Source organism: Nicotiana tomentosiformis, chromosome 9 (genome assembly GCF_000390325.3).
Source record: "Nicotiana tomentosiformis chromosome 9, ASM39032v3, whole genome shotgun sequence".
Lineage (NCBI taxonomy): Eukaryota > Viridiplantae > Streptophyta > Magnoliopsida > Solanales > Solanaceae > Nicotiana > Nicotiana tomentosiformis.
In genome coordinates, this window is record NC_090820.1 from 32,609,289 (window position 1) to 32,620,356 (window position 11,068).

Genomic DNA, 11,068 nt, shown 5'->3' on the forward strand with positions numbered 1-11,068 from the left:
CGGAGGTACCTGTGGCTCTGCTGGGGCTGATGACTGTGCTGCAACAACACTGGATAAATCAGTCAGCTTTGTAGTAGCTGCCTGCATCCAGTTGTTGAGACTCATCAATATCTGAGAGACTCGCAGCGCAGTCTGAGGATATACAGATGAAGCTGGCACTGATAATGGCACTGATAGTCTAGCAGAAGCAGATGGTCCGAAAGATGAAGGTGGCATGGCTGTTGTCCCGATAGAAGTACCGGCTGCGATAGATGGCTCGACAGCTGAATCAGTAACCACTACTGTTGGCTCATCAGACTGGCCAGTGGAGGTAGTAGCTTTACCCTTGAATTTCGGGTTGTCAGCTCCCTGAAGTTGGTACCAAGAGAAAGGCTTCTTGGCCTTCACCTCGGTGTCATAATGCCTTGGCTCCACCCCTTGGTCCTTGAAGTACACTGTGAGAAAGTTCGGGTACGGGTAGGACCTTTCATCTTTTTGGACAACGAGAGTGATCTTTGTGGACATGATAACACCCACATTAATTGGGTACCCAGCCATAATTGAGGCTACCAAGACTGCACGGGGAAGTGGAAGATTGTTCTCATTGAGGCATGGATCAATGCGGCTACATATAAATGTTTTCCACCCTTTTGCTTCAAAGTTTAGGGTAGCGCAGACTATTGGAACTCCTGCTGTGAGCCACGGAGGTGCTGACCCTCGAATAGCTAGAATCTCAACTAGCCATGGGCGAGCTGCATCACCCATAGCCAGCTTCTCCAGGTATTGGACTGCCTCAACTTCCTCAAACCCCACATACTTGTTCAAGGTGCAGGCATCAAACTTGATTTTCAAATTTTGAACTTTTGTCACCTTGGTACCCTTTTTGATATGAGCGACATTGGTATAGAATTACTTGTCCAAATACTCATTGGCATCCGTAACACCGTGGGTGAACCATCTCCAACCTTTTTGCTCCTGGAATTGTCGGAGGACATTGGGGTTGTGCTTGTCTAGATCTTTTGTCAAGAACTATTTCTCAAGAGTGAGTGACCATTGCGGCCACCATTCCCTAAATTTAGCAAAGGCAGCAGCACTGATGAATCTGTCCTCCCATAGCTCTAGTCTCTTTGATCTCTCCAAACCTCCTACTGTAGTATTCCCCCCTTTCCCATTGTCTGGGACATCATCATCATCGTCCACATTAATTGGATCAGCTGCAGCATGTGAGGAAGATGGCTCAGAGGCTTGACTACCCTCTTTCGAACCATCAGAGGAACTGGCAGAAGAAGACGACTCATATACTAGGTGGAATCTACCAGGAAATTGTTGTGATTGGGCTTCCGGCTGTGATTACACAGAGTTACCCTCAGAAGCTTCCCCAGATGGGACATACTCTCTAGTTTCCTAGGGTTCGGGAGGTCTGTTGACTGTAGCTTTCTTACTTATAACCCTTTGAAGTACTAGAGGTAGGTTGCTTTTACCTCGACCTCGGCCTCGGGAGGGTTCTGCCCTCCCTTACGATGCATCTTCTCTACCACGTGAGCGAACCATTATCTGCAATGCATAAGGATAAGAGTCAGTTAGATTTGTAAACCATAGGTGCATGCATAACAACTGCAGTAAAGCAGTCTCAGAAGGGGCAGTGCGGACCGCACAAAAGTGAGTGCGGCCGCAAACTGCCCAATGCGAACCACACAAAAGTAAGTGCGGATGCATAACCAAAAGTGTGGACTGCACAAAAGTGAGTGCGGCCGTATAACCAAAAGTGTGGATCGCACAATTTTGAGTACGGTCGCACAACCCCATGTTCAGACTACTGGGGTCTCTGATGTTTCATCAGTGCGGACCGCACAAAAATGAGTGCCGCCGCACAAGTCCACTGCGGACCGCACAATTTTGAGTGCTACCCTAGTTCAGAGAACTGCGGACTGCACAAAAATGTGTGCGGCCGCAGAAGCTCATGGTACGGACCGCACAAAAAATGAGTGTGGCCGCATAATTTGAATTCAGGCGGTACTGACTTAGAGTTCATAGAATTTTATTCACAAATTACTCAAGGTTTTAGCAATTAAACATCATTAGTCACTTACCCAGACCCCAATTAACGTTTAAAAAGGCTACCCACATGATTCTAAGCACAAACAACTAACCATTGACATATTTAGGAATGGAAATAACCCTAGTCAAAAGAATAAAATTAAGGAAAAATCTAAAGAATAAATTAGCATACCAGTAATGAAGATGCTTGTGAGATTCAACACTGATGAAATAAGTGAGAGATTGAAAACAGTGAGGATATGCACTGTGCTAGCTTAGCTTCAGGTTTCAAAAGAGCGTAAAGTGTAAAAAACTGAGGGAGGACCTATTTATACTTTTACCCGTCGGGCCCACAATTTTACCTGGAGTGCGGCCGCACAATGTTGAGTGTGGTCCGCACTAATTACCTGCCCTTGTGAAGAATTGATGCGGACAACACAACAATGAGTGCGGCCGCAGAATTAGTGCGGACCGCACAAAAATGGGTGCATCCGCATTTTGTTAAGGATTTTTGTCAGGCCAAACTTCAGAGACCATGTATTTTTCATCTCCCAGTTGTGCGACCGCACACAAAATTGTGCGGCCACAGAGTGGCAGTGTGGTCCGCATAATTCTAGTGCGGTTCGCACTTTTGTGACACTTTGCCAAATTTTTCATGCTTAGTTCCTGTAATGCACACCTATTCCTGCATACACTTTAAAACTAGTTAGTACAAAACAAAGCCTATCTAATCTAAAGAAGAAAAACAAGAAAAAGAAAAAGACACATGGGTTGCCTCCCAAGAAGCGCCTGATTTAACGTCGCGGCACGACGCATGTTACCATCAATCACTTGAAATGGCAACGCCACAACATGGCTATCATCAACCTTGCCAAGATAATGTTTAACCCGGTGCCCGTTGACTCTAAACACCTCATCATTCTTATTTTTCAAATCTAGAGCACTAAAGGGTGTCACATGTACAACTTCAAATGGGCCACTCCACTTTGATTTCAGCTTTCCTGGAAACATCCGCAACCGAGAGTTGAACAAAAGCACACGATCACCTTCTTTGATTTCTTTGTTCTGGATATACTTGTCATGGAGGTACTTCATCTTGTACTTATACAAGGACGAATTGGAGTATTCATGAAATCGAAACTCATCAAGTTCATTCAATTGCTCCACCCTAAGATTTGCAGCTACATCCCACTCAAGGTTAAGCTTCTTCAATGCCCACATAGACTTATGCTCAAGTTCCACCGGAAGGTGACAAGCTTTCCCAACACTAACCAATACGGAGACATACCAATTGGTGTTTTGTAAGCTTTTCTATAAGCCCAAAGAGCATCGTCAAGTTTCTTCGACCAATCTGTCCGGTTGGCATTCACAGGCTTTGACAGAATACTCTTGATCTCTCGGTTGGAGACTTCAACCTATCCATTTGCTTGAGGATGATAGGGGGTCGACACTTTGTGAGTGACAACATACTTGGAGAGTAAAGTATCAAAAGCTTTGTTGCAAAAGTGTGATCCCCCATCACTAATGATGGTCCTTGGAGTACCAAACCTTGTGAATATGTTCTTCTTCAAGAAAGCTACCACACTCCGAGCTTCATTGTTGGGCAAAGCCACAACTTTAATCCATTTGGACACGTAATCCACAGCTACCAATATATAGGTGTTCCTACATGAGCTCACAAATGGACCCATAAAATCAATGCCCCAAACATCAAAAATATCAATCTCTAGGATGGTGGTGAGAGGCATCTCATTTTTCTTGGAGATCCCACCGGCCCTTTGGCATTCATCACAACGCTTAACGAGATCGCTAGTGTCCTTGTAAAGGGTAGGCCAATAGTATCCATAGCTTAGCACCTTTGTAGCAGTTCTCGTTCCACCATGGTGACCATAATATGGCGAAGCGTGGCAAGCTTCAAGAATACCCAATTGTACTTCTTCTGGTACACATCTTCGGAAACACCATTAGTATAAATTTTGAAGAGATATGGCTCATCCAAATTGTAGTCCAGGCAGTCCCGTTTGAGCTTCTTCCTTTGGTTTGAAGAGAACTCATTTGGAACAATACCACTCACTAGATAGTTGGTCATATCGGCAAACCATGGCATCCCAGTCATAGAAATGGAAAGGAGTTGTTCGTCAGAAAATGAATCATTGATCTCAAGGCCATCCTGTGGCCTCCCCTCCTCCTCCAATCGGGACAAGTGGTCTGCCACTTGATTCTCACGACCCTTGCGGTCTTGAATCTCTAGATCAAACTCTTGCAATAGAAGCACCCACCACATCAACCTTGCCTTAGAGTCTTTTTTGCTCATCAAATAACGAAGTGCCGCATGGTCGGTGTGAACAATCACCTTTGTACCCATTAGGTACGGGCGAAACTTCTCCACAGCAAAGACAATGTCTAGGAGTTCTTTCTCAGTCACCGTATAGTTGACTTGGGCCTCGTTCATGGTTTGGATAGCATAGTAGACCAGATGAAAGATCTTGTTAATTCGTTGCCCCAATACCGCTCCAACCGCCACATCGGTTGCATAACACATGAGCTCAAATAGTAAGCTCTAATTTGGCGTGGTGATAATAGGAGTGGTAGTCAACTTATACTTGAGTAGTTCAAATGCCTTCATATAATCTTCATTGAAAAGGAACTTGGCATCTTTCTACAAGAGTTTGCACAAGGGGTTTACTACCTTAGAAAAGTCCTTGATGAATCGGCGGTAAAACCCCGCATGACCTAGAAAGATCCTCACTCTCTTTACGGAAGTAGGGGGAGGGAGTTTGGATATCACTTCAATTTTTGCTTTATCAACCCCAATACCATTCTTGGAAATCTTGTGATCGAGGACAATGCCCTCATCGACCATAAAGTGACACTTCTCCCAATTCAACACCAAGTTAGTTTCCTCACAACGTGCCAATACCTTATCCAAGCACTCTTCAAAAGAATTGCCCGCGACAGAAAAATAATCCATGAAAACCTTGAGAAAGTCCTCCACCACATCGGTAAAAGTGGCCATCATGCACCGTTGAAAAGTTGCCGGTGCATTGCATAACCCAAATGGAATCCGCAAGAATGCGAAAGTGCCATAGGGACAAGTGAAAGTGGTCTTCTCTTGGTCTTCAGGAGCAATACGAATCTGGTTATACCCGGAATATTCATCAAGGAAGCAATAATAAGCACGTCCGTCTAACCTATCCAACATTTGATCAAGAAATGGAAGCAGAAAATGGTCTTTCCGAGTAACTTTGTTGAACTTCCTATAATCCATGCACACTTTCCATCCGGTGACAGTTCTTGTGGGGATCAATTCATTTTTGTCATTTGTTATCACAGTCATGCCCCCTTTCTTTGGGATACATTGCACCAGCGAGGTCCACGAACTATCGGAAATGGGGTAAACAACCCCGACATCCAACCACTTGATGATATCTTTCTTTACTTCCTCTTGCATGGCCTTATTCAATCGTCTTTGATTTTCCATGGAGGGTTTGGAATCCTCCTCCAAAATGATTTTGTGCATGCAAAAGGCGGGGCTTATACCCCGAATATCCGCCAATGTCCAACCTATTGCTTTCTTACTCCTTTGGAGCACCGCAAGGGTGGAATCTACCTACACGTTAGTTAAGCACGAGGAAAGAATAACAGGTAAAGTGGAATAAGGGCATAGAAACTCATACCTGAGGTGTGAAGGCAAAGGCTTTAACTCCAAGGTGAGAGGCTCCTCGATTGAGGGCTTTGTTGGTGGAGTCTTCCGGTTTTCGAGATCCAAGAAAAGTTTTCGGGGCTCATAAGTATATGATCCCATTCCTTGCAAAGCATTGGCACAATCTACAAAGCCTTCCTTCATATCCTCATTATGATTCAACAACATAGCTTCCAAGGTATCTTCAACATTTATCACAGCACTTGTGTCATCAACAATTACTTCGGTCACAAGATCCACGAACGAACACACTTCGTTGCTATTTGGCTGCCTCATTGATTTACAAACATGGAACACCACTTTTTCATTGCCTACCCGGAAGGTGAGCTTGCCAGCTTCCACATCAACTAAGGCCTTCCATGTAGCAAGGAAAGAACTCCCCAAAATGATTGACACCTCGTAGTCAACCTCACAGTCAAGTATCACAAAATCTGCGGGAATGATGAACTTGTCGACCGAACTAACACTTCATCAATTATCCCCAATGGCCTTTTCATTGTCCGATCCACCATTTGCAACCTCATGGATGTGGGTCTTGGTTGCCCAATCTCCAACATTTTGAACACAGAATAGGGCATCAAGTTAATGCTTAAAGCTTTGGCGAAATCGGCACTCCCAATAGTGCACGAGATTGTGAAAGCACCGGGGTCTTCCAACTTTGGAGCCATGGAGTGCACAATAGAACTCACTTGATGTGTCACTTTGATCATTTCACAGTTCATTGATCTCTTCTTTGTTACCAAATCCTTCATGAACTTGGCATATCCCGGCATTTGTTATAAGGCTTCAACCAACATCACATTTATGGATAAACTTTTCATCATATCAATGAATTTCTTGAATTGATTCTCATTGTGTTGCTTTGCAAGTCTTTGAGGGTATTGAGGAGGAGGCCTTGGCATTGGTTCCTTAGCCTTTGGCACTATCGACTCCGGCATGTCAATCATGTGCTCCCTATACGGGTTCACTTCTTCTTGTATCTCCTCCACATTTTCATCAATATCAATCCCCGCTTATTCATTAGCTTGAACATCATTGCTTGGCTCATCATCATCTTGCACCAACACATCATCATCCACATGTCTTCTTTGGTTTGAGGTACTAGCAACTCCACCTCTCCCACTTCTTGTTGTCACAGCCATTGCATGCCCCGTATTCTCACCTTTCGGGTTCACCACCGTATCACTAGGTAGTGCCCCCTTTGGGCGAGTATTTAAAGCTTGAGAAATTTGGCCAAGTTGAACCTCTAAGTTGCGGATAGAAGTGTTGTGGGAGGCTAATTGGGCATCAGAGTTGCCGTTTTTCTCCATCATTTGCTTAAACATGTTTTCAATCCGTCCCATTTCACTATTGGAAGAACTAGGACCTTGCGACGGATATGGAGGCGGGTTGTTTGGTTGTTGATATATCGGGGGCCTCTGAAAGCATGACCCCCGATTTCCTTGATTGCTATTGTTCCAATCCACTTGATTATTGTTGCCTCCCCAATTTCTTTGATTGTTGCCACCCCAATTACCTTGATTATTTCCTCCCCAATTGCCTTGATTACCCCAATTGCTTTGATTATTGTTGTTTCCACCACTCCAATTTCCTTGGTTTCCTTGTGATCTCCATTGTTGTTGATTTGCAACATTGCTTCTTTGACCTTGATAATTGTTGACATATTGAACCTCTTTATCTTGCTCATCATATGAATCATCTTGATTATACCTACTATTACTTTGTTCAAATTGTTCCGGATGGTTTTGTACTTGTTGACCTCGTTCCCGTCTCTTGTTTACCATCATGTTCATCCCTTCCATAGCATTCACCTGTTTCGGCCCTTAAACCTGTTGAAGCTGAGCCTTGGCTAATTGGTTCATGGTGGTTGTTAACTCCGCAATAGTTTGCCCATGATCATGTAGCTCCTTGTGTAGGTGAATAACATTTGGGTCACCCTGAGGAACATTGGCTCTACTTTGCCACGCCGAAGAGGTGTCCGCTATCTCATCCAAGATTTCACAAGCTTCAGAATAAGGCGTGTTCATGAAGTTACCCCCAGCGAGTTGATTTACCACTCACTGATTCGTTGTGTTGACCCCTCTGTAGAAGGTCTGTTGGATCATGGCCTCAGTCATATCATTGTTCGGGCATTGTTTGACCATGGTACGATATCTTTCCCAAATCTCGTGCAATGGCTCATTGGGCTCTTGTTTGAAAGCTAGAATTTCATCCCTTAGTGTAGCCATGTGCCCCGGAGAGAAGAACTTGGCAATGAACTTCTTGGCCAACTCATCCCAAGTGTGGATGGAATGATTGGGAATTCTCTCTAACTAGTCCAAAGCCTTTCCTCGTAGAGAAAAGGAAAACAGCCTTAACTGCAGTGCATCCTCAGAGACATTTGTTTGCTTGCTCCCCCAATAAGTATCGACGAAACTCTTGAGATGCTTGTAGGCATTTTGGTGTGGAGCTCCGGTGAAGAAACCCCGCTGCTCAAGCAGTGTAAGCATCACGTTGGTTATTTGGAAGTTGCCCGCCCTAATTCGGGGCGGGACTATTACACTTGCATAGCCCTCATTCGGCAACACCCGGTGCGCTGCTCTTGGTGAAGGTGGGGGAGGGTTTGGGACATTATCATGAGGCAGTCGTCCTCGCCTGTTTACTTGAGGCTCGGGATGAACCTCATCCACTTGATCATCATCTACCTCCTCCCCAAATGGTAAATTTCTGATGGGCTCGTTCTTAAGGGCCATTTTGTACCTAAAAGCAATTCACAAACAAAATTAGTGACTCGGAAGGAAAGAAAGACAAAACACACAAATACCTAGATATATAGCTAAATTCGTTTAACTCTCCGGTAACGGCGCCAAAAATTGATCTAGGCCAAACCCACACTACAATTAAGTAGTGAGGCGGTCGATGCAATAATAAACCCAACGAAGGTCGGGATCAAATCCACAGGGAGTTAGAATATGGGATTAGGTATATATCTAAGTTAATAGCATGTTTTGGCTCTAATTACACTTCCACAAACTTGATTGGTATTCTACTTCTACTTTACTCTATTGTTTGCAAGTATAAACTTAAGGACAATATTTTTGGTTTTGAGTTTTTCAAATGATTAAAAGGGACTAGGGTCGTGACTTCTACCTAGGTGGTTATCTAATGGGTTGTAAACTCTAGGGCAAATTTGATTAGTTGGGATCGTGATGTAGCAATCACATCCGGGTACTCACTCTAAACCTCTCGGCAATTTGAGTGATTTTGCCCAATTTGGCTTTCTCAAGTCTAATTGGGTATTTGCATAATATAAGTGATATTAGCTCATGTCGGGTATTACTATCTCTAGGTTTAACCCTTTAATTGGGGCTATCAATTTCTTGAGTTCACCCCAATTTCTTGTTAGCCAAGTTTTCCTAGACTTAGTCTCTCTTTCTCAAGTAGAGGCTAAGTCAAATAGGCATGAATCAATGTTTGCAATCATTGATTCTAGAGTTCAATCATAAACAAGGCTAAATATCACTAACCCAATAAAAAATAAGCCCTAAATTAAATACCCATCAAATACCCACACTAAGGTTGGGTCACAACCCTAGCTAAAGATTTAGCTACTCATGAAAAGTACAAAAATCAAAGAAGAAATTAAGATAGAATATATATTAATTGATTAGGGAAAGAAAATCTAATGTATAGATATTAATCTAGTACAAAAATCCTCAAAATAGCAAAGAAAATGGCTCAGGTGCTCTTTTCCAACGTCCTCTGTCCTAAAAATGACAAAACGTTCTATTTATACTAAGCTAAAAATATCTGACAAAATTGCCCCTATGGAGGTTGTGCGGCCGCATAATTCTGGTGCAGTCCGCACATTGAGCTTCTGCGGACGCACAATTATTGTGCGGTCCGCATTCTTGGAATTTTTGGGCTTAGAACTTCTGGGCTTCTGCGGTCCGCATAAAAACTAGTGCGGCCGCGCTTCTGATTGTGCGACCGCATAAAAATGATGCGGTCTGCACTCCTTGATTTTGAACTTGAATCCAAATCTCTGATTCTTCACTCCTGCGGACCGCATAATAGTGAGTGCGGCTGCACTTTATATTCTGCGGCCGCATAATTTTGGTGCGGTCCGCACTCCTTCAGCTTGCCCAAATACCATTCTCTGAATCTCCTCTCTGCGGCCGCACTGCTGGAGTTTTTGCCCTGTTTTGGTTCTTGTTCACTTTTGACTCATTTATGAGTTGATTTTGACTTCTTTGGCTCATATCCCAATATTCCTGCAAGTAAGCACATTTTGTTAGTTTCCGGTAATGCCTTTAAGCATTTTTGAGCTAAATCGCAAGTAAAAGAGAGCAAATAATCGGTCAAAATCCCTACTTATCAGGGCGCAGTTGACCTCGGCAGAGGTCTAACTTCGGGAGACAAAGGAAAAGGCCGAGGTGTAGGCCCAAAAAATTGAGGAGCTCCAGTCTCAGCTAAGCTCGCCTGTCTACGATCGAGAAACCTTTGCCAAGGATCTCAAAGCGGCTAAGTCGATGGTTAAAGTGACCAAAGCTGATGCCAAAGAGATGGTGGCCCAGTATAAGGCCGACACTGAGGCAGCCCAGGACCTCTTAAGGGACATGGTCGAATACACAAACTGGCAGTCCCGAAGGGAGGCCCTTGAGGAGGTTCATGCTCGGGGTTTTGATGTGTCAGCCAAGATCGCGATCGCTTAGGGGTTCGAGGCCGAGGCCAAGAAGTTGGTGTACCCCGAGGATGAATAAGACTCCGAAGGATCGGGCGGATCCGAGGACAAAGGAGACTCTGATGGTCCCGGTGACGAGGTGGGCTCCGGTGTAGACCAAGCCGTTTAAGTACTTTGTATATTTTTTTGTTTTTGTATTTTGCACTTTTAAACCTTTTTTGTCAAGGTCATTTGGCCTTTGTAAAGATCTTTATATATATATATATATATATATATATATATATATATATATATATATATATATATATATATATATATGTCTCTTTTTTCCCTTCGACAGCTTTTAAGCTCGTTGTTTTTTTTGCTTTGTTCTTTATGACTGCAAAGATACCGAAATGCCTTACCATGTAATAATTAGGTCTTGTTCGGAGGTTCGAACATGCCTTTCTTTTAATATTATTTTGTTTACGATTCGTGGGTGATCGGTATGACCGGAAGCTTTCCCCAAAATACTTAGAACTTTTTAGATGATAATTTTGCCAAGGGTAGCCTTTTGAACCGGTTTAGTAATTTTGAAGGCCTTGTTTTTTGTTACGGGTCTCGGATGTCTCCGAGCCATTTTAGTATGGCCGTAGTCTTTTTGGTTCGGGTGTTTCCCAGTGGGCTTGTTACCCCGAGTTATCCAG

At 43.6% G+C, this 11,068-nt stretch overlaps 1 protein-coding gene across 1 annotated transcript; it reads right to left on the reverse strand.

Annotated features, from left to right (window-relative positions):
* Nucleotides 1-1,008: 1,008 nt before the first annotated feature.
* Nucleotides 1,009-6,492, reverse strand: LOC138898565 (uncharacterized). Its single transcript, XM_070184641.1, has 8 exons — nt 6,187-6,492; nt 5,694-5,986; nt 4,937-5,597; nt 4,620-4,675; nt 3,597-3,966; nt 2,848-3,327; nt 1,528-1,533; nt 1,009-1,323 (listed from the first exon to the last, which is right to left on the reverse strand). Exons 1-8 carry the CDS (start codon nt 6,490-6,492, stop codon nt 1,009-1,011), a joined length of 2,487 nt encoding a protein of 828 aa, XP_070040742.1.
* Between the last annotated feature and the right edge of the window lie 4,576 nt (nt 6,493-11,068).

Excerpts from the sequence above, each read along its gene's own strand:
- LOC138898565 (XM_070184641.1), bottom strand. The coding sequence starts at position 6,492 with ATGCCGGGATATGCCAAGTTCATGAAGGATTTGGTAACAAAGAAGAGA. Across the intron at positions 5,987-6,186 it reads CATTGGGGATAATTGATGAA|CCAAATAGCAACGAAGTGTG; the intron begins GTGTTAGTTCGG and ends TCAATGAGGCAG. Across the intron at positions 4,676-4,936 it reads TTGAAGAGTGCTTGGATAAG|AAAGATGCCAAGTTCCTTTT; the intron begins GTATTGGCACGT and ends AAACTCTTGTAG.